General features: G+C 41.6%; 1 protein-coding gene across 5 annotated transcripts in view; it reads left to right on the forward strand.

Annotated features, from left to right (window-relative positions):
- The window catches only part of CPVL (carboxypeptidase, vitellogenic like), a 204,851-nt gene extending 199,645 nt beyond the window's left edge, over nt 1–5,206 (forward strand). For all 5 annotated transcript variants that reach the window (XM_025378603.1, XM_025378602.1, XM_025378601.1 and 2 more), the window contains one exon: nt 4,955–5,206. In XM_025378603.1, coding sequence (XP_025234388.1) covers nt 4,955–5,065 — 111 coding nt within the window. In that variant the 3' untranslated portion in view covers nt 5,066–5,206. The remainder of the gene's footprint in view (nt 1–4,954) is intronic.
- The last annotated feature ends 19,414 nt before the right edge of the window (nt 5,207–24,620 follow it).

Below are 24,620 nucleotides of genomic sequence, written 5' to 3' on the forward strand. Positions count from 1 at the left end.
CGTCACTACCCTACTTAAAACCCTCTAGGATATATCCAGAATAGGCAAGTCTATAGAGACAGAAAGCAGATTAATGGTTGCCAGGGGCTGTTGGGGAGAGGGGAGTGGGAAGTGATTACTGATGTATATGGGTTTCCCTTGGGGTGATGAAAATATTCTGCAACTACATAGTGTGAATCTACTAACCGAATTGTACACTTTAAAATGGTTAAAGTGGTAATTTTATGTTAAGTGTATTTTACCACAGTTGCTTTTAAAGCCCGACAGGATAAGGTCCACTCATCCCAGCATGTCACTTGGGGCATCACATGGTCCCGCTAGTGTCTGCCTGTTCATCCGTCTCTTCTGTTTCCCTCTATTCCCGCACGAATGGGACGACACACAGACTGCTGCACGTGCCCGCAGCTTCACGCCCCCCTGCATTTCCACGCAGTTTCCTCTGTCTGCGGTGATCCCTGTGCTGCACGTGCCCGCAGCTTCACGGCCTCAGCATTTTCACGCAGTTTCCTCTATCTGCGGTGATCCCTCCACCCCCACCCTACCCAGCATTCTCCGTCCAGTGATCTCCTTCAAGACCCCCAGGAAGCTTCCCCTGACACATCTACATCAACAAGCCCACTGTGAACTTCCCTCTCTTTTCTGTCATCTAAACAGGCATAACTGGGAAACCTTTACTGGCAGGTCTGTGTTTCTAGTTCCATGGAGAATTATATCGTTTTCTAAAAAATAAAGTGGAATGAAGCTTTAAAGTGTTTGTATAACCCTGTTGAAATTCATGACACACTTGTGACCCCCTGGAACATCTGGAACACATGAGGTTAGAGGCTACAGCTATAGTGTGGAGGCACCCAAAATAGACAGCTCTATTCAGGGAGCCCTGAGATTAATCTTGTCACATTTAAATATGTAATTACAGCCCCGCCACATTTTGTTACTCACCTCTAAAAGCTGCCGAGTGATCTGTATCTTTGATTTGTGAATGCTGAGTGGCTTAACTATAAACGACAAAGTGGTTTATTTTTCCACACTCAAAAATATATTTATTTTTGAAGTTAATATCAGTAAAATGCTGTATGTGAATCTGCTTGAGCGAATATGTTTTGTTTGGGAATTTTGTGGCATGTGAAACAACCTTTGTTCCTTAACGAGCTTTCTTTTCCCCCAATCTTAATGACACAATTTACAATGTCATTGGGTCATTACACAAGGCAGCTCAGAAATTGGACCAGGGTCAGGTAGGTCACTGAGAAGAAGAGTAAGAACACCTGACCCCTTCAGCTCTCCTTCAGCACTTGATAATTATGGACAGGGAAGGTGTGTGTGAGTGTGCGTGTGTGTGAATAAATACCAGGAGACTGGATGCCCAGGAAGTGAGGTCATGAGTAGGTATTAAACAGATTTCTACTTGTATTCATGAGTAGGTGTTAATGAAATTACCTTGATGTAAACAGAATTCCCTGGTTTGCCACAGAATAGAAAAAATTATCAACAGTAGTTCTCAACAAGTAGATGGAACAACAGCATCAGCATTGCTTTGGAATTGTTAGATATGCAAATTCTTAGGCCCTGTCCTGGACCTTCAGAACTGGAGAGTCTGGAGGTGATGCCTCACAATCTCTTTTAATGAGCGCAGGTATTTTTATGCACGTTCAAGTCTGAGAGCCATTGCTTTGTTTTTTTTGTTTGTTTTTGAGGTAGAGTCTCGCTCTGTCGCACAGGCTGGAGTGCAGTGGTGCTATCTTGGCTCACTGTAACCTCTGACTCCTGGGTTCAAGTGATTCTCCTGCCTCAGCCTCCCCAGTAGTTGGGATTACAGGCATGCATCACCACACCCGGCTAATTTTTTTTTTTTTTTTTAATTTTTAGTAGAGACGGGGTTTCGCTATCTTGGCCAGGCTGGTTTCAAACTCCTGACTTCAAATGATCCACCACCTCAGCCTCCCAAAGTGTTGGGATTACAGGCATGAGCCACTGCACCCAGCCAAGAACCATTGTTTTAAACAACCTTTTTAAACCAAGGTTTTTTATGAAAATGTAGGAACACCATGTTCTAGGGTAGTTAGGTTCACATAGGCATAGATACATATATATTTATTGATTTATACTTAGAGATGGGATCTCCTTTTGTTGCCCAGGCTGGAGTGCAGTGGCTCAGTCAGCTCACTGCAGCCTCAAACTCCTGCACTCAAGCGATCCTCCTGATATAGGCATTTTGATTTTGGATTTTGAATATAGATAAGTGTTGGAAGAATACTGAAAATGACCAATATTTACTGAAGACCATCCCAGGTCGGGCACTGTACTAAATAGTCCAGGGACGTTATTCCACTAACTCCTCACACAACTCACAACTACCCTATGAGGTAATACTTGTTTCCCAATTGTAAAGTAAAGGAACCTGAGGCTCAGTGAGGTTAAGTTCCTTGCCCAATGTCACACAATGTGCAGTGCCTCTCACCATGCTCCTGCACTCTGACTTCTGAGCCCGGGCTGTGAAGCACTGTGCTATCCTTTGTTTATCCTTTGTCAGCTGCAGCACTGGTTCTGGGGGCAGGATGACCTTTAGCTCTCGGATATTCAATTTATTGCTGTTCCGGACCATTGCTGCCAAACTCATTTCCAGTTGAAGCAGCTGGGTTTTGTCACACATAGGACTTTGTTAAGTGTCCTCAGCTGAGCTGAAGCCACACAGAAATCACTCATCAGATTCCTGCCAGGGCCAGAGATACAGATGAAAATCTGCAGGAAGAAATGTGTAGCCTGGGATTGCGGGGCGGCAAAAGTTTCCCTCTAGAGTCCTATGAAGGGGTTCTTGTCACACATGTTTACTTTCAGTTTGTGATAAAAAGTGGACATGTTGGGTTTCCAGTTGCAAGCTTGTACACAAATGGTCGATGGGTTTCGCTGTCATTGCAGTGAGGCACACATGACCTTTGATCAACTGCAGCACAACACAAAAGTTTCACATTTGCATGTGAAAGAGTTAAGTCTGGTCCCACATCTGCAAATGAGATCTGCCTCCCTCACTGTAATATGTGAAATACAAAAATATAGAAAATTATCTGTTTATATCTGCAAGATTTTTTTGTTTCATCAATAAACCTCAGAGGGCTATTGAGTGGTGAATAAAAATGTTCCATGACTAAGCTGCGAAGTCCAGTTCAAAGATAAGGAATGATTGTGTGAGTACTAGGATTTGATTAAAAACACCACACCGGTGTTTGCATCAGAAGTCAGGGTTCTAGCTAGTTATCTCACTTACAGTTGTGTGACTTGGACAAGCTACTAAATGATTCCAAATAGCTCAGTCATCTCAATGCTCATGTGAATGGTGCTCCCTGCAGTTGTGCAGTGCACAGTTTGTATAGCTGCGAGCTGCAAGGTAAGTATCATCTAATAGTGTTAATCCTACTTACCGCACATCAAGGTTGTAAGATGGAATGTGTTGGGAGGTAGGGGCAGATTTTCAATATAATAAATGCACTATCCAAATATACTTTTTCTGCCTCAGTTTCCTTCAGATTGAGACAAGTAAAAGAACCCAACCTCTTAGGAAGGGCCTTGTGAAAGTGACGTTTAATTGCTGATTGTGATTCAGCAGCTAGAAGTTACTGAAAGTGATGCCCTTTTTGCATATGTTTATTCACTTCGTTCTCTGGTACCTCCTGTGCATTCTCCACATATGGAACAAGATATCTCAGGCCAGGCTGACCTCTCCTGCATGTAACTTCCCAACCCTCAGTGTCAGTCCTTGCCCTTCTGGCATTGAATCATGACAGCTTCCCGTTTCCCTCTACTTGGAATATTAGCTGATGCTAGAGGCTTAATGAGTACAGAGACCAGTCCCCTTTTGTTGATTTGAACTCGTCATTAGAGATGTTTTAGGAATGCTTTATATCACCCAACAAGGGCTTGAGTTACATAGGTGTATGCATTTGTCAGAAGTGGTGAGTCTACACTTAAGACTAGTGCATTTCATTGTGTCTTCACTCAAAAGAAGAAAATCTGTAAACACATATTGAACTCTGACGAATAATGTGATGCTGAAGTGTTTGGGGGAAGTGCGCTATATGCCCACTTTGAGATGTGTCAGAAAGATAAGATGGATTAATGGATGGGTGTGGGATGGAGAGAGGCACCTTATGTGAGAAAGCAAGTAAAGTGAATGTTCAGGAGAGACTCAAAATCATCACTATATGAATTGTTTTCAAATTTGCTATGTTTTAAAATATTTTATAATCTAATATTAGAAAGAAAAAAAAAAGAATGTTCTAACTCTATGCTGCTCAAAACATGACTTTCTTTTATTTCAAGTGTCAAGGTTTTTTTTTTTTTTAGAGATGGGGTCTCATTCTGTCACCCAGGCTGCAGTGCAGTGCATGTGGCATAATCCTAGCTCACTGCAGCCTCCAACTTCTGGGCTCAGGTCATCCTCCTGCCTCCATCAAGGATGTTTTGGTTTCTTTATTTTTTTTGAGAACCAAAATTTCCGCTTTATTACTGATAAAGGCTAAGATGGAAGGTATGGCTCAGTGTGAGGGACAATTGGGCTGGCTAATTGAAGGGTGGAATTAAGTAGACAATCCACCCCATTGCAGGCAGACCTGACATACCTCAGAAGTAGTGGGCTGGAGGTGGGCCTCACCAGGTAACACCTGCAGCCCAGCACTCCCAACTGCGGGGAGCAGGCAGATCACTCTCAAGAGGAAAAAGACAAGGAATAATTTTCAATTTTTACACTCATGAGAAATGAACACAACTTTGCGTAAAATTAACTAAGTTTTAAAACTTTTCTACCTTAACATGCCTATTATTAAAGCCTATCCAAAGGCATGCATTGGGAGAGTATGTTCTGTATTTCATGTGAGTTTTAAATAGAGTTTAATCTGAATGAAAACTTTTCATGTATTTAGAATATCCATTTCTCTAAATTTCCGTTCTTTTTCTTTTTAAGGTAATTATTCGAGGTGGAGGACATATTTTACCCTATGACCAGCCTCTGAGAGCTTTTGACATGATTAATCGATTCATTTATGGAAGAGGATGGGATCCTTATGTTGGATAAACTACCTTCCCAAAAGAGAACATCAGAGGTTTTCATTGCTGAAAAGAAAATTGTAAAAACAGAAAATGTCATAGGAATAAGAAAATTATCTTTTCATATCTGCAAGATTTTTTTCATCAATAAAAAGTATCCTTGAAACAAGTGAGCTTTTGTTTTTGGGGGCAGATGGTTTATTATAAAATTAACATGAGTACATGAGTAAGATTTACAGGATTTAACTTAAAGGATGAAAGGAATGGATGATGTGACACTGAGACAAGAGGTATAAATGAAAATTTAGGGTCTTGAATAGGAATTTTTAGTTTCTTCTAAGAGTAAGTGAAAAGTGCAGTTGTAACAAACAAAGCTGTAACAGCATCTTTTTCTGCCAATAATGGAAGTTTGGCATGCCATGCATATGAAGGTGTTTGGAAATATTATTGGATAAGAATCACTCAATTATCATCCCAGATAAATGGATGAAGCTATAATCGTTTTGGGGAAAAGATTCTCAAATGTATAAAGTCTTAGAACAAACGAATTCTTTGAAATAAAAATCTTATATATAAAAGTAATAATGAACCAATTCTTGATAAGCAGAGGCTCTTATGCAGAGAACCAACTTAATCTTTGCCTTTTCGTTTTCTTTTTCCTTCTTTGAGTTTGAGGTGTACACACTTCTCAAAGAGCCTGCAGGCTACAACATTAGTTATAAGAGCCATTTTAATTTGGGCTTCAAATTCTCTACTTCTTTTCCCCAAATAAAGAACAACCTAATTTTGTATCATTGTTAGAATATCAAAAAAATTAAGATAAGCTGGCATCAATATATACCTTTATAAATATACATTCATTAGCAGTTTTCTAACTAAAATATCACATCCTGTTACATCTTTTCGATTTATGCATCATGTGCTCTCATCTCTTTTAAATTCTACAAGATGTGTGGATTTTTCCACATCACTTCCTTCTCATATTAGCCATCTATGAATTGGCTCCGTGGAGAATTAAATTTAAAAAGTCAAAGCCTGTTCTTGCGGCAGATATTTTATGGCGTTTATTCCTTTAATTTCTCATTTTGTGCCTGATTTCATTCAGGTTTGTGATCTTCCTTTTTAAAGTGTTCATTGTACCCATGTCCTAGAAGTCATTAAATCAAATATTCTGATCAAAAGCAGATTTTAATTATTGCAGAGAATAAACTGGGGCAGGGTAGGATGCAAGAAGTTTTCCATGTAGTCCCATCTGCAAGTTAAATTAGCTGTATTTGGTCCCATGTCCCATAACTATGTACTGGAAAGGGCACTGACTGGCTGGGAGACCTAGGTTTAGTTTCATATGGATCACACATGCGCTGGACGTTTTAGGAGAAGTCACTTCACCATACCAGCCTCCCAAATCCAAGGAAGGTAGCCAGAAGAAGAGACTTCTGAGGTTCTTTTGGGTTCACATGTCACTAGAGTAGTACCTATTTACAAGGGTACTATGAGATGACCCAGTCGATCCTTGTTATTCAAGAATTCTATGTTTGCAAATGAAGTCTACTTGCTAAAAAAAGGTATTTGTAACCCCAATATCAATACACTTGCTCTTTTGAGGTCATGTACAGAGTGGCAAAACATTTCAGTTGCCCAGCATACACATTCCCAGCTGGGGCCAAAGAAGGAGACACTCTGCCTTCTTGTTTCAGCTTTCATACTGTAAACAATCGCCTTTTTCTTTGTTTGTTTGTTTGCTTTTTTCTTACTAAGACGGAGTCTCGCTTCATTGCCCAGGCTGGAGTGCAGTAGTGTGCTCTTGGCTCACTGCAACCTCTGCCTCCTGGATTAAAGCAATTCTCCTGCCTCAGCCTCCCAAGTAGCTGGGATTACAGGTGCACGCCACCAAGCCCAGCTAATTTTTGTATTTTTAGTAGAGATGGGGTTTTGTCATGCTGGTCAGGCTGGTCTTGAACTCTTAATCTCAGGTGATCCTCCCACCTTGGCCTCCCAAAGTGCTGGGATTACAGGCGTGAACCACCACACCCAGCCCAATTGTCCTTTTCTAAGTCTGTTTAGTGCTACATTTTGGGGGGCATTTTTGTGCTTTTTTTGTGGCTGATTTTGCTGTTTAAAATGGCCTCAAGCACAGTGCTGAAGTTCTGACCAGTGTGCGAGAAGACTGTGAAGCGACTTACAGAGAAAATACAAGCAGGTATTTTGTTTTTTTCAGGCATGAGTTAAAGTGCTGTTGGCCCTGAGTTCCACATTAATGAATCAACATTTTAAAGGTGACTAAGAAACACACTTAAGGTTATGTATTGATCAGTTGACAAGAATGTTGTGACCCACAAGCTTGAAGGAACCTAAACATATATTTCCCTTAGAAGCAATGGTTCAGAATTTGCTAATTCTGTCTGCATAGACATTATAGAACATAGCTACAGTGGGTAAAGAGAATTGACTATCTTTCTAGAGCGTTTAGCATAGGGAGTAGCACAGGATAATAGCTCAATACGTGGACATTGTAGATGTTTTCATTTTTATCATCATGCTGCCAGCTACGAGGCCAGTGGGGAGCGCTGAGGTGGTGGTGGGGGCACGAGTTGCCAGATCTTCCAGGAGCAACCCTAGCCAACTCATTTGAGGATACAGTTCTATGGAGATTGAATCTGGCAAGTATTTTACTTTAGAAGAAGAAAGGAAAAGATTGAATCTGGCAAGCATTTCACTTTAGAAGAAAGGGAAACTAAAGAAAAACTAGTTTTTGGATTTAATTGTAGAGAGTCCTTTGTGTAGAGACTCTCCAAGTACAGTGCAAGCCCTCCATAGATGTTCAAGACAATCTGTTATAGTCCAAGGAGAAAATACCAGAATGTCTGTCTATATTTGCTTCATTTCAAAATGAGAACACAATTAAGCTTGCCTAGTATGTAATGCTGGATTCTCATGATGCCCCCCCTCAGTACAGACATGACACAGTCAGATGTCTTATGTGACTGCAGTTGCTGTAGGCAGACAACAGCTGCAAAGAGGGAGAGGCACATGGAGGAGGTCCACCGAAGCATCTTCTCACGGTCCCGCATCTAGCGTATTGTCAATAATTGCAATTGACATTCATATAGGATGTTATCAGTGTGATTAGTTTCATAAAAGCAAAGCCTTTCAAAGAGTAGGATGATTACAACACTGCAATTTGATGGCCAGTGGTCAAGGGGGACTCCTGTACTACACTGCTTATCTCATGGTAGTGCATTTAAAGGAGTTGTGGAACCTGAGGTTGAGTCCTGGATCCTTTCTTTGACAAAAAGACAAGCATTGCAGACGTGCTGTCATGGCAAGTGGCGATTGTTAGTATGTTGCCTAGCAGATATATTTTTTAAAGTAAACACACAATCCATCTTTTCAAGGTAGAAGTGATATTTTCACTTAGTGAAATTAATTAGTGAGGAAGTTAACTTCTTTTCCAAAGAAATTGAATCTATGGCAAGAGCCTTTTGAAAACAGATGTTTGGAAATGTTCCCATCTTACTACATGCACATTACAAAAACAAAACTAAAAAACCCTTAAAAGCAAAGAAAATTTCAACAATTGTCTCTGTGTAATAGATGAGACTGAAAAATAAGTTTTGGGAATTACTAAAGCTCATCTGGTGAGGCATTTCTTCTGTTGAATCTACATATCTCTGTTAAGTGTCTTTTTCAGCTCTGATGGACTTTGAAACCAAGCATTAAAATAAACTGTATGTATAGCCAGACGTTTGAATGGCTATATGACAAAAGGGTAACCCAGGACTTTTTGAAAATGACAAGGCATATTCAACACATTGGTCCTATCAAAGATATTAACAGTAATATTTTAGAAAGCATTTTTTTACCATTAAAAATCAAATTCAATTTTTTAAAATTAAGTATTTAAAATTTATCCTTTTGCAGTTTCCACTTCGATTAAAATTTCATAATGTAAATATTGTTAGTACAGTAGTGGCATGATTATACTTTATAAATGAAATAATTTTATATATGATATATTTATAACATATTTATAATATATCACATAAATATAATTCTTATAATTATATAATTTATTATGTTATATAATTATATATAATAAATATATAACATATTTATAATGTATAAATATATTTTATATATTTATATAAAAATAAATATATAACATATTTATAATGTATATAATTATTTCTTTAGAGAGTATAATCATGCCACTGCTGTATTAACAATATTAACCTTATGAAATTTTAATCGAATTGGTATATATTATATATTAAATGCATATATTATATATATGTATCTTCAGTAATTTTTTAATGATAAAGTTGACAGCAAAAAGATTTGGAGACCACTGTCTGAGATGACAGAAAGTCTAAAAGCAGCCTTAAACTTTGTTCCAATTTCGTTATATTATTAAAAAAAAACGCAAGGCATCTAACAATATATGATGCTTTCTTTTCTATAAAAGAAAGAAAAGGAAGACACCCACACACACGCGCACACACACCCCTGAGGAGTTTCCACAGCAGATGGGCAGAGCCCATCAGGAATCAAAGTGGGTCTCTGTTCAACCCCATTGTCTTCCCATCAGGCACCCTGCTCCCGATCCCTCAGCTCTTCCTCGCCTATCAGTGGGTAGGCGTTAGGGTCTGTACTGTCATTAATAATGGGCTTTACTTTGAAAGTGGTGTAAACCAGATCCTTGGTAACTTTTTGATGCAGTTTCTGCTCTGGAGACCCAAGAGGGGCTAATGTAAATTTGAATTGCGATTCTCTGGAAAGTACTAAGAGCTTTGATTTAATTATTGATTGATGTGAAGTTCCCAAGTTATCTTTTCTAATGCCACCAAAAATATGACAGGTAAGACCAGAAACCAAGGGCTAAGATCTTGTGGTGAGTTGCTTGACTTAAACCCTGATTTCCTGAGGAAGGTCTGGTGTTCCCTTTGTTTCTTCTTGTGAATAACAGCCCCCACCCCGCCCCGCCCCGCCACGCCCCGCCACTCTTACTGCTAATGATATATGGGCCTGGGCTGTGTCCATTTTGTGCCATGTAAGCCTCTGGCTCTAAGCTCAGAAACCATTTCATTCTCCATGCTGGACCCTGAGGGGTTGACCGCCGGTGGTCAGGGCCAGCTGCAGAGATGACTGGGAGTGGCCTGTTTAACTCCACCATCACACAGGAAGTGTGTGCCCTGGGGCGAAATATAGCTACCTGCACAGATGTGTTTACTTTTTCTTGCATATTGCAGCAGTTATTGTTATTAAAATTCTGAAGATTTAAAAAACATTCAGAAAACCAACCTGAAAGGGATTGATTTTTTTGCCCCTAAGACACCGAGCCTAAGAATTAAAAGCAGGCTGCTGTGATTTATATCCGCTCAAACCCAAGAAAAGACATCTGCTCAATCATTTTAAAGGGATTTTTGGCAACTTCAGGAGTATGAGGCGGGCTGTCTGCGTCCCCCTGGGCGCTGTGTGTGTGAGGACAGCAAGCCAGGGCTGTGGCTGCCGCTCACACAGATTCACAGGAAACTTCACTGTATCTAGCCGGGTCTTTTGGGCAAATGTTAATTTTTTTCTTAAATCTTTAATTTTCAAATTGCAAAAGAAAGAGCTGTTCATTGCAAAAAATTCAAATGTAAAAACTTGCCCTCACCAATCCCACACCACAGCCAGTGGCAGCCACTCATAACTCATCCCAGGCTGAGGAGGGAGGGTGGGCCACCTTGAACTCAGTGTCCTCAAGACTGCACCCAGTGCAGGAGAGACAATTGCCCCCCACCAAAAAAACAAAACAAACCCAGGGCATTATCATTAGAAGAAAGGGAGCCTGGATGTTGTGCAGCCAGGAGCCAAAAAACATCCACCATATGCAGCTATCAAAGCTCAGTAAAAATATTAAAGCCAGTGTCTACATGTTGACATGCAGTGGGAATATGCACTGCTAATTTCCCTAATTTCCCAATGAATGTTTACAATCAAAATTCACATGTACACCTACTAATGTTTGATGATACTTTAAATTTTCATACATGAGTCAAAGGGAGCAAAAGAAGTGCCTGAGTGACCTGCGAGTATGGGGGGATGTTGTGTGAGAATAGGAAAATCTAGACACTCAGTACCAGGAACAGAAATTGCCTTGGACTCCTGGCTCAGTCACGCTTCCATCTTACAGCAGGATGTGCCATGTTAATCTTCTTGAAGACCTGCTCTGAGTGCTGAAGATATGAAGACAAATCTATCCAACTCCTCTGCCACTGAGATGCTCTAAATGGGGACAGGCGCTTATGAAGGGAAGGCTGGTGACCACTGCATAAATAATCCCAGTGTGCCACCTACTTTAATAGATGAAGGTCCAAAGTGCTTTGAGAACAGAGGACAGAGGATGACTAATTACTCCAAACTAAGGAGTGGGGGTGAGACTGGAGACCTTCCAGGGGAAGAGAGTATCTATCACTGGTACAGGCCTGGCCATCAGCATTACTGTGCTGGAGCCTGATAAGGCTCCAAACATGCCAGTATCTGCCTTCTCTTATTTTTGCCTTCTATCCCATGAAGATTTAACTATTTTGTTGCAAAATCTGAATTTACAAATGACTGCCCTAAACTTCCGTCATGGGAGAGTAGAAGGATTGATTCCCATATTATGCTGATTGGAAGAAACCCCTAATGGCCTGCTTTAGTTTTCCCATCTTGTCTCTATAGAGCCAGGAAAGATCTAGAAGGCTGTCTTCCTGCAAGCCCATCCATCAAGTGGCCTTGGTGGCGTGTGAAATGGCATTTCCTTACTAAAATCCTCACACGTTGCACGGTAACATGCCAGAACATGCTGTCATTGACCAATTTCCCATCTCCCCTGGGAAGAGAAACATTCTTTAAGGAGGATATTTTGAAATGGCTCCACAGTGTGACTCACTGGAGGACAATGCCGAAGGCTTTGGGGCAAAAATAAACAAAACAAAACAAAAAAAGATTCTATCAAAAAAGGTTTGGAGTGATGTTGCCCTGGAAAATGGAAGCTGATCTTGGACTGGATGAAGGGAGGATTTTGTTTACTCCAATGAGGTAGTTTGTTCAGGGTAAAATTCCACTAGAATGTGTCTTCCTTGTTAGGGCAGAGGAAAAGGAATCTCTTATCAGTCATGGTTCCCTCAAATGAGCTCCTCTGTCCTCGAAAAATGTTAATATTTGTTAGACTAGAGCCTCAGAAAATTCCTTAAGAGTTCTAGTTTCTTAAGGAATGAGAAATGCAATTCTGTTTTGGCCTCATAAGTAAAACAAGCTCCATCTGGCTTTGCTTCTAGGCCACATTCCTCCCTCACTGGACAGTCAGAAGAGAAAGGTGCACCACCCTGGGAAGCATGCGATTCTGAGCCCTGGTTCCAAATCTTCTGCCATTTCCTACCCTTCAGTGGAATATTTTTCTCCTCTTGGGCTGGAGTAGAGTAAAAAAAAACAGTTGATAGTCACATATTCAATGTAGAAGCATTAAAGGAAGAGAAAAACAATTCAGTAATCCTGTGTGATTAGGACATACTCAGTTACGTAAACTGAAACCAGGTGGCTTAAAACTACCAGTGCCGACAACTCCAATGGAGTTGTCTTTTAGTAAAGAAAATGCTGGTAAGGCTGAGAATGCAGAGAGGTTTGTGTTATTCTCCCCTACTTCTCACTCCAAACAAATCCTTAGATCCCCAACAGCAGATACCATAAAATGAAAACAGAGATGAGAATATAGAGAACAAGGAAGGTGTGGGAAGTTTTGGAAAAGACCAAAAGGAGGTGAAATGGGATGAGTTCTCAAGCCACCAGCAGCAACGTTTGGTACCACCCCAGAAGGTGAGATGAATGTTAGGCTTGTCCCTTTCTTCCTAGCCCCAGGTGCAGGTGTAACCCCCACCTTTGAAGCCCAAGGTGCTGCTGGTCTTTGTGATGAGCCGCTTCTCCCCCTCTGTCCAAAGCCACCAAGTGAAGAAAACAACTTGGCATTTGGAGTAGACAGCAGGTGATGATGACAAGCGTCTCTGCGGACAGAAGTTCAACATCGGGAAATATACCATGAGAGCTGGCAATGACTGGTTGCTACGTTTCCATGTGTACCACGCTGAGGGATTCTAGCATCTTGATAAATTTATAAAATGGACAAATTGCTAATAAATGGCATAACAATAAGAAAGAGAGAACTATCTATCAGAAATCAGACAGTATAAAACGTAATACATGCCTCAAACTAGATATGCGATTTAAAGGCTATTTCTTCTCACATCTGCCTGGACAGATTTCATAAAACCACCATAAAAGGATTCTGTATTTATGTGAGAGAACACTTGAGGTTGCACAGGTCTACACATTTGTTCCTCAGTAATTGATACCTTTTTTGTTCACTGGTGCAGCTGTTTCAAACCGTGTCCACTCTCAAACTCCAAGATGACACAGAGTGGCTTCCCTTACTCTCAGCGAATGGCCTTGTCTCCTACCTTACTGAGAAGATCAAAGCAACCCAACACCATATCCCTCAATTTTCCTTTTTCACCACCACATACTCCCACGGCATCATGACCCATGTTCTCTTCCTATCACAGGGAAAGTCCTGCCTCTCTTCTGAGCTCCCTGCCCATAGCTCCAGCTGTCCTGATGGAAACTCAGATTCAACATGACCAGCCTGCTCACCCTCCTGCAAACCAGCAGCTTCCCTTCATTTTCCCTGGTCTGGGAGAACATCCACATTCTTACCATCAACAGCTTTCTCTTGTCCTTCTTTTACATTCACCCAGTGGCCAAAGTCTGTTTACTCTACTTCAGCAGTATCTTTTGTAGCTCGCTCCTCCTTTTCCTTCCAGTTTCTAGATGATTGCACAACCTACTGAAAGGTCTGCCTGCTCTAGTCTTTCACCAGTCCCAGCCATTAATCCATCCTAGACAGCGCTGCTATTTCATTTTCTAATGCAGCGGTCTAATCAACTCACTCTGACTCAATGGCTGCCAACTACTTAGGTTGACGTCAAAACACCCTGGCTCTGAAGGCCTGCCATAAACTGACTCCAGCCTACTTTTTTTGGTTTATTTTCTCACTGCTCAAAAGTGTTCAGTCAGATGAGATTATTTACCTTCATGCAAACACTACCTCTATTTTCTTTCTGCTCCTGCCTTTCTGTTCGGCGTGCTCTGTCAAATCAAATCCTGCCCAGCCTTCGAGACCCACCTCAAAAGCATAAGAGAGCCAGTAAGCCTCCCGCCTCCCCCGTTCCCTTTGGCCACCCCGTTTATAATCATATTCTTCTGTGTATTCTCTGTCTAACTCTGGGAAAGCACATTTCTGCCTTTAGTCAGAGTTACTGCCGTTTTCCTTCTTCATTCCCCTTTTGAGCAGGTATAGCTGACCCCGTGTCCTTGCTTTAGGGAGGTGAGCAGCAGGATGAGATGCAGAAGGACCCTGGGAGCATTCCTGCCTTTTGTGTTCTAAAAAGCCAGAGTCCAAGGGGAGGATTGGGTTTGAGGAAACAGAATGGCTTGGAAAAACAGGCAAGAATTGTCAGACTAAACGGTAATTCCCCTAGCTGAGGCAAGGAGCAAGTTCGGCGGGTTCTTCTTCCTGGCCAGGGCCAGGTCTGGGCCAGAGCCAGGAGAGGAAGAGCTTCCAGGTGGAGGAGCTGGGGAGTGGGGGCCACAGGTACTGAGGTTTTCAGCCTTTCCCAGAAGCAGCAGAAGGCTGCCAGGCATGAAGGGACTTTGGGAACAGGCACAATGTGATGGCCTGATTGGCAGAGGACCCTCTGAAATTTCCCACTGTGCCAGCAGAGTGGGAACTCATAATTTTAAAACTATCATTGTAGAAAATAGACACCACATTTCTTATCACCTGCATTTGTGGATCGGGATTCATTCTCTATATACTCAAGTACACATAACACAACTTTTCCCTTTGAGGAAGAGCACCTGACTTCAATTCAACAAGACTTATTGTGTGCCACTGTTCTGCGTGGTAGAGATACAGCAATGAGCAGGATTGAAGACCCTTCCTCAAAGACGGTGCATTCCGGTGACAGGTCAGTGTTCAACATGCACACATATCTACATGCATACAGAAAGACATATTGCTAAGTGCTACAACGAAAATCTCAGCAGGGTAAGGGGAGTAAAGCCTGATGGGAGGTGAGAGTGTGATCCTGGAGGGGCCAGGAAAGACCTTCCTAACAGCTGATATCTGAGCCGGGCTGGAGCGAAGCGCAGCCAGGAATCTTACTTGTATTGGGCAGAGTCCACGACCGGCACTGAGGACCAGCAAGGGGCCCAGGCCCTGAGAAGAGAAGCTCAGCCACCCCAGGGAGAGCTTGGTGATTTCAGTGCCATGGAAGGTGGTCGCTCAAGGTAAAGCCTTGGGACTTGCTTCCTCTGCTTCCCCAGCAGAGTGCAAGGCACACAGTACATGCTTAGAAAATACTAACTGAAAAAGGGATGGGCCAAATGTGGGTATTTATGCCACACTGAGAAGTAAGACATAACACATACAAATATAAATAAATACATAGAGCACAAAAAATGGCCAAAATGCCCATAGCCCAGATATAACCACGGTATTATTATCTAGTCTTTCATTATTTGCAGATTCTATTTTTTCCACACCAGAGACAATACTATGTCCTGTTGTCTTCACTTAATCATACTGCAACTTTTAATATCATCCTTTAACTCACTGAAATTCAGTTTCTCTCTTACTGGCTCCAACAACTGGGGCAAAGACGTCATGAGGCAATTGACCCTTTCAAGGGTCACAGAGGGTGCTCAGTAGCCCTGAATTTTATAGAAAGGGAGACCCGTGGGCCACCAAACCCTTTGAAGACCAAGATCCTGTGGCGGTGTGCTGGCCCACACAGCCCCTCCTGGCCGCTGGCTGCATGGTGCCAGAGTCTGGTCTCCGGCCCAGGAACATCCTTGCTTCACAGTGCTCAGAGATTTGCCATCATTAGTAAGATGGTGCCTGTGAGATTTTCCCGTCTCTGTTTGGGGTTGAAGTATTGGAACATTTCCTAGAGAGGCATTTTGTTCCTCTCAGGCCTCTGCTTTTACCACTAGTGGCTGCCCCCAGCTGTTCCTAATTCTCTCTCTGGATGAATGACTCAGCTTGATTCAATGTCTACAACTTGTGGCGTCTTAAAGGAGCCAGACCATTTTGTAAAACAATGAAACAGAGCTCAAACCAAGTAAACTCACTGAAGAGTATAGCCATAAATTAAAATACATAAAATGTATTTATTTTCAATGTCCAAGATTATAACTCTTTGACTATGAAAATAAACACATGCCTGAGTTAAAAAAAAAAAAAAAATCAGAAAGAACTTAATAGAAATCAGACAGCAAGTCTACACTCTTCTCTGATGCAGCCTCCTATCCTTCCATTTGCTTTGGGCATAGCTCTTTCTGAAGAAGCTGTGGGACCTGTTCTGAGGTGTCCTCTTAGCCCCAGGAGAAGTGGAAGGTACATGTTCACAGCCAAAAGGGAGAGCTCTGTTAAGTGTTCTTGGAGTAGATGCAAATTTTACAGGTGAACCAACATTCTTAAGGTCTGAAGATGTCTTTGGCTGTGTTAGATTTGCTTTTGCCCATAAGCAACAAATGAATTCATTCAAGACTTGTATTACCAGAAGGAAAACAAACCTAAGCCAGGACAAAATTAATGGGAAATATAAGGAAAAAAACCCCAAAAACTCCACAATCACCACCAACAAACAACCCGCAGTTTGGTGGAGATGATTAGCATCAGATGGAGAATGGCACCCAGGTGCACAGATGGGAGGATGTCCGAGGACAAAAGCAGCTGCGTCTCAGCTGGCACCTCCCAGAACATCTAAACCACTTGCAAACACAGAATTACTTCCTTCCACCCTCCTTCTGTCTCCTCCTCCTGTTTCTTCTGTTCTTCTTTCCTCTTTCCCTGGAGCAACAGGAATGTTCTAGGTTGAAACTTTTCAGAATGAGAGGGTCCTGTGTGATGGGGTTAAAGATGGAAACTGAGGGATGGGTGGGTGGGATTGTAGGATGGTAGTCATCTAGGAATGTAGACATGATTCCTTATCACTCTCCCCACACATTGGATTTCAAACTAAGACTTCCCTCCCTGAGATAATAAAAGGTGCATTCAGCTGCCTCTATGGCTGTCTTATAATCAATTCATAAGGAGTTGATGGGTGCCTAGAGCTTAACCAGACCTGCACATAACCTCAAGTCTAATTCTATCATGTGGCTTCTAATGCCATCATACGGAGCCTCTGGCAACAAGGCCACTTTCCAGTTGTTAATATCGTCTCCCTTCCAGGTTCATCCTGCCAGAATCATTTACAGCTCTGTTTCTGAATCTACCCAGAAAAGACATTTTTTTTCTTTGGTGAGATGGTATCCAGAGAAAACAACACTTTCCTAGAACAAATGGATATAAAAGTTCTGTTCATTACAATCAGCACAGTAGTGAAGACCTTCAGAGGTCTTGGTGTCACAGAAATTCTTGGTGTAGTATTTTTAATTTAAAATTTTTATTACATTGGCAACTACACCCATTTAATGAAGAACACTAGTTTGTTTTTCATGTTAACAATTCATTGATGTTTTAGTTCATGCCAGAAAGCCTTAAGAAAAGCCAGGAGGACAGGTACTTTTGTCTGTTTTGTTCTGTCCTGTGTTCACAGCTCCTAGTGGAGCACCTGACACTTCGTAAATGTTCATTCATATTTATTGTTGAGTGAACAGAGGTGTTTTCTAATGGGAAATTGTGAGTTTGGTCATCTTTTCAATTTCACGGCATTTTATGTGAAACAGAATTATTTATCCACCTTTAAGGGAAATTTTGACCTAGTTTCGCTCTTCAGAGGCAATGAGACCCTTAAAAATAGATTTTTTAAAAAAAATCTAGCTTAATTTAAACTCGTAAACTATAATAAGGTATTTAGAAAGTCAACCCTTTCTTCCATTACAAATAGAAAATTCTATTTTGTGTCATGGCAGGACTGGAATATTCCTCTGTTGGTTACAAGCTGAGATCTGCCAGCAATAACAAACTGATGGTTCCCCCTACATTATGCCTGAGAAAAGGATTCGGGTAGAAGAGATGTAATACAAATTAGATATGCTAAGATGAAACCTTCTCAACTCTCTTCATCTGTGGATAAACAAACCAAAAGCGAACATATAATTCTGAAAAATACTCCATATTGTTTTCTTCTTAATAACTCAACTACTTAAACCAGTGGTTGAGGAGTTGAAAAAATATAAAATTTCAACCTCTGCTTTTCACAGTTAGAAAAAAAGCTGATTTAATAGCTTAGAACTCCAACAACTGTTGGCCAAATCCCACATGAAGCTGTGCAGTGATTCTTAAGTGGCTTTTTAAAAGACTCTCTCATTTATAATGAAAATATAAACTAAAATCCAGACTGCCATATATAATCTTTTCCCAGAGAGAGAACCTTGCTCCAAATTTGTTGACAGTTAAAGAGAAAGGCAGCGAGACTCCCAGCAGTAAAACTGGGCCAGGATGAAAGAGGTAGAACTGAATCCTTTGACCAAAATTCAGATGGAGACCTATGTGTTTTCTGGGATTTCTATGAACCTGAACATAGGGAATATGTACCAGCAAGAGGTAAAACTAATTTGCGATCATGTCAAACCTGGAGCTTCTAATAGTTCGTTCTTGCACTTCACAACTTACATGTGGAATTCCAGTGAAAAGAAAAGCAGTATGCATTAAGAAATCTCCAATGTGCCACTGAGGATTTGGGGATGAAATTTCTATGTTCTTCCTGTTTTGATAGTTTTAAAAATCAATTTCTGTTCATTGTGTATCTGATGCAGCTGTGATCTTACTTGTGAATGTGGCTATCTAGAAAATTAGCAAATCAGTTACCATTTATCCTAGGTAACGCTGTTTCATGTAGTAATGATCAGTATAAACTATTTTTGTTCAATATTACAGTGAATATAAATGTTACGGATAATTAACATAAAATATGAGTACTAAAACCTGTTCCTTTACATGCCTTCTTACCTTTTTCCACTGAGTATTGGGAAAAACAACCCTTGCACATCTTCTAGGATTCAGCCCCACAAACAGGAAATGTGATTTAACCGCATTTAAGCTTCTGCGAGTTAAATGGATCTGGCCATTGATTGCTTACCAGCATTAGGTGGGTTATTAGAAATGTATTCTGTTAATTTGCCTGACAATGGGATTGACAGCATAACAGCATTACCACCAAAAGCAGCTTTGGTTTTAATCTCTAGAACTTTTGTAGCAAAGCAGCTTGGATTTGCCAGGGATTTGTGTTTTAAAGGGATTATGTTAAAGATTATTAAAGTTGAACCCTCAAGGAACAAGGCTGGATATTCATGCTAGAAATGCAACTCCATATCTCTACCGGCCAAGTCGCTTGTGAATGTTTGAGGATTCCTGTCACACTCTAAGTTGCTATGAAAGTGTAGACTGGCTAAAGAAAAATCTTCCTTAGGAAAAGGCTGATGGGGAGTTGGCAAGGCAACTGTAAACAGGACCCAGCCTTTCCCATTTTAGAACATTCAACAAGTCTAAGAGCTGGAAATGGAATGGCAGAATCATCTGAATACCTAAAAGTTAAGAAGATAGCAAAAGTGCGCTTCACTAATTAAAGAAGATAAAATCAAGAAGCAGAGTTGGGGGTGGAGCTAGCAAAGAGCTAAAGAGGCCTTCATTCTGCGGTCAGTGGAAGCAGAGTGTCAGATGGGTGACATGGCCTGAGGCAGGCTCACAGGGCTGAGGGCATTGGACAGGTCCAGGCAGCCCTCCAACCCCGAGCTGGACCAAAGGGACTGGCTGCACAGGCTGAATAAGAGGCACTGCCCACAAATCAATTAAAATATTTCATAATTAAGAAAAAATCATTTCTAAAGCACAGTGCCCCATGAAAGGAATTTGGAATAAGCCCAATAATAAAACAAACTGGACCTCTATTTGAGCTACTACCCTATGTGGAAGTGCTGGCTGTGTCATGACCTCCTTCCTCAAGAGAAAACCTAAGACTTATGCAGGGCTCTTCCTAAACTGCCAGTAGGATGACACATTCAGGTGACATGAATCGCAGAGGAGGGAGGTACTACCAACCCCCCTCCCAACGTGACACATTTACATATTCCAAAGATGACAAAAAATCAAGCCTCCGCGTGCTTGCAATTCATTTGGAAGAGATAAGGCTAGGACATACCCGAACAATACTTCAAAATACTTATTAAGCAATAAATAACCAGCTGCAGTTGAATGCTCTCTGGATTCCAGAGTCTAGTTTAATCCTATTTCAGCCATTCAGATTCCTGCATAAGAGCTCTGGCGTGTATAATTCCAAGTGGGGTAAGACACAAAAATTTCCAAATATATGCCTTGATAATACTTTCCTGAAATGGAAATGTACTTACTACTCTTACTGATTAAAAGAGCAGATTGAGAGCAGCCTAAATATCCATTATTGGGTCTTCTCATATAAATATGATGTATTCCTGTTTGTTTGGTTTTTTTTTAACTAGACAATGTGGAAACTCGCTATAGACTGATATGGAAGGAACTATGTATCATTCAGTGCTCAAACACAAAAGTAGAAACCACTCTGTGTCTCTCAAGTAGAGTAGGATGGAACACAGGAAACTGGTTAAAAACTACTGGAAGGACTGAGGAGCAAAAAAAGAAGGGGCTCTTACCCAAAGAGGCTGGGAAGCTGCCACTGTCCCTTGACTGAATCCTGTCAGGGATACTCAGTGTTGATCTTGTCGAAACTATCCCTGGACTGCTGGAGCCCAGAGCACAGGCAGTCCAGGCCAGATGGGAAAAATGGCTAATCTCCTCCTCCCACACTGGAATCTAGCACCAGCACCTCCCATGAAACCAGCTGGATGAGTGAGTCTGGGAAAGGGGATGGAGGATTATCCAGAAGGGTGGACTTGAACTTAAGAGTCAAGAGACACAATCCGGCACATCCACCCTTTTGCTACTCAGCATCCACACATTCCATTGTATGCACCCAATAGCAACATCACACTTCTTCCTCACAGAATGCAATTTTATTCCTCACATGAATGAATACAAGTTCACTCTCTCCCCAAAACAGAGAATTCAGAGTAAAACCACTGTAAGATAGTGGCCTCAGCCCACTGTATTCATCCCAGGGTGATGTTAAATTTTTCCCTCTTTTCAGTCACCATTGCACCTTTTATAATGGATGTTCTACAACCTAAAGGCTAAGTTGTAAAATTAACCACCAATACTCAGTGTTATGCAGAGTAAACAAAGAAGAAAATGTGCATAGCTGCTACAGGTTTTGTTTTGGTGACTGCTAACAAAACTAGTTGACTGATGATGATAATAGTTAAATAATAATTGAGAATGAGCTTCTTCCAATGTCCATTCTATCTTCCTTTTACCTTCAGCCAGCACCTGAAGTTAGTTGTCTGGGGTTCTTTTTTTGGCAAGATTATTTAAACCTTCATTTCTGAAGGGTCTAAGTCTTTAGTGGTCCTGCAGGTTGCAATATTATTCCAGTAACTTTTACTCCTGGACATGGAAGTGCTAAGAGGCACCCAGGAGAATTTCCTGGGCTTCAGATGTAATCCTCCCTGCCACCATTGTGTGTCATGGCAACCCAATTACTTCCTGGTAATTCTGATCAGTCACCCCAGCCAGAAAAGTCACCCTCTTCTTTGCCTGTCCATTTAGTGGCAGCAGAAACTTGAAATGGGCAGACAGAAGTATCAAATTCCAGTTCAGTGGAATGCTATTGTGTCCCCTAGAGGAAGCATTCTCTCCTTGGAATCAAGACCTTTAAACCAGCTGATCTATGTTTTGTAGAAAGGAGGGCAAATATTCCGTGAGTGATACTCAGGATGTGATAGTGAGAGGAGCCACTCCCATTTTTACCCCTTGACCCAGGTCTGTGTATCCTGACTATGAGAGACACAGCACTGCTCATTTGTTGCTGATTCAAAGCATAATCTGCGTGCAGTGAGAAAGTCACCTAGACTGCAGGCAGTTATCTTCCAGATGGTACCATTTTTGAAACTTCAGTTTTCTATTTCTAAATTTTGTAATGATAACTACTTTTGGGTGCTGGAGTACATGGTAATCCAGTAAGTCTCATGGGCATGATACCAATGCTGTATTTCTTTTGCTGTAAAATTAGTTCTTTGATCATAAGCAAAGAACTTCTCTGGTCATAATCATCATGCTATTGAATAAGGCTCTGTGTTAAGTTCACAGATGGTGGTACTGATAAACCCATTGCAGGCAGTGAATGCACAGCATATTTAGAAATAGTGTCCTGGGCAACATAGCGAGACCCTGGCTCTACAAACAGAGTTTTTTTTAAAAAAAAGAGCTGGGCATGGTGGTGAGTGCCTGTAGTCCTAGCTACTTGGGAGGCTGTGGCAGGAGGATCACTTGAGCCCAGGAGTTCAAGGTTACAGTGAGCTATGACTGCACCATTGCACTCCAGCCTGGGTGACAGAGCGAGACCTTGTCTCTATTTAAAAATAAATAAATAAATAAATAAATAAATAAATAAATAAATAAATAGTGCCTATTCCAGAGGACAAAATCATGTCCTTCATAACAGAAGTTCCATGCAATAATCTGATGGCTGACTGGTCCCCCTGGGGAATGACTCCACATCACAGACTAGATGGTAGAGCCCCTGTCAGCAAGTTAGTCATTTATCAGTGACAGGAGCCAGACCAGTTTGGTGAGGGGAAGTCCACATTGTTGAACCTATGTCTGGCTTCTCTCCCTGCCACAATGGCCATGCTCTTCATGAGCCTATTAAGCAAGCCTTGGGATTGCTGGGAATGGACTGACCGACATCCACAGAACAGGCCATCCCGTCAGTGGCCTGCTGAGGGCCTCATCAGTGGATGCTCTCTAACAAGAATTTACATGTGACAGTGCCCATAGGGAGAGGTCCATCTGCAAACCCTTTTCCTAGACTTCCTTGTCACCAGTACACTAATAAAACCATTAATGACCCGTACATTTGTATATATCTCTACTTCTGGCCATCTCTCCCTCCAGACAACATGCTCAGTGTTTGGTCCTGAGAGAGCTCCTCTTACCACATTCCTGATTTGGGCTGCAGTGCTTCAGCAGTCCACATCTACCTGGTGCCTCCAAACAAGGCCCAAATGTTTTCCTCCTCTGTCAACAGTCAGTCCTAGAGGTCACAGATGTGGACTAATTGGTGAATTAAAATGGCAGCAAAAGTAGATGCTATGGGAGTCACAGCCACTTGCTCTTGAAACTTACTTGTGCCTGAAGGACCTGCTCAAACTAAGCCTGGTATATACTGTTTTACTACTTACACCTGATGATGGATTTCTGCCATGCATGCCTAACCTTACGGCTCAGAGGACTGGTGTATTAGTTGTCTGAGTATCCTGAGTAATAAATTACCCCAAAACTTTGCAACATGCATTTATCATCTCACGTCGTTTCTGAGGGTCAGGAATCTGGGAACAGCACAGTTGGGAGAATCTGGCTGAGGGTCTCTCACGAGGCTGCAGTCCCAGTTGTCAGCCAGTACTGTAGTCACCTTAAAGCTTAACTAGACATGCTGTAGCCCAATAGTTCTCACCTTAAAGTTTAACTAGACATGCTGTAGCCCAATGGTTCTCCAATGGGGGTGATTTTGCACCCCAGAAAATATTTGGCAATGTCTGTAGACATTTTCAGTTCTCAAAACTATGGGAAGTGATGCTACTAATATCTGGTAGGTGGAGGCCAGGGATGTTACACAGGACAGCCCCACAGTAAAGAATTGCCTGTCCCGCAAATGTCAATAGTTCTAAGACTGAGAAATCCTGCTCTCTCTTGAGCCCTTTTTGGCACTGGTCCCTACACAATACTTGCAGTTTAGTAGGTAACTCAAAACATTGCTCTGAACGTTAGACTCTCAAAGGGTGTATGTTACCTCAAAAATAAAAAGACTCACAGAATACTATAGCTCTTCTTCGTGGTAGGTGGTACAAAGTACAATAATTTGTCTTTCACTTTGGAGAGGAAATGCCAATATTCTCCAGACCACACTGGACCCCTAGCATCTTCACCAAAGCAATAGGCCTTTGATTTTTCTTGGGGATCATCTCCCACCCTCTGGCATACATTTGTCTCATTAAGGCACGTACGATATTTGCTCCTTGCTGCTCACCATGTCAACTACACATCAGCAGGATGTTCTGCAGGATACCAAGACAGTCCAGGCTCCTGCAGACTATTTCTTGTCAGAGAGCAGGAGAGGCAATGCAGGCCTGAGGTAAGATAGGGAGGTGTTTTGCCATTCCTCCAGCTGGTTGAGAGTAAGCTGCTTCTGGTGATCTTTGCTAATTTGGTATTGGGGGAAAAAGCATCCACCAGATCTGTAGCTGCATACCAAGTGCCAACAGCACTGCTGTGTTATCCAATAAAAGAGACTACATCTGGTCTAGTAACTGGTTAATGTTGTAAGAATTCACAGTCATTCTCCAATAACCATCTTCCTTCTGTATGTGCCAGACAGAGGAGCTAAATGAGGACACAGTAGAACAACTCC

Source organism: Theropithecus gelada, chromosome 3 (genome assembly GCF_003255815.1).
Source record: "Theropithecus gelada isolate Dixy chromosome 3, Tgel_1.0, whole genome shotgun sequence".
Classification (NCBI taxonomy): domain Eukaryota; kingdom Metazoa; phylum Chordata; class Mammalia; order Primates; family Cercopithecidae; genus Theropithecus; species Theropithecus gelada.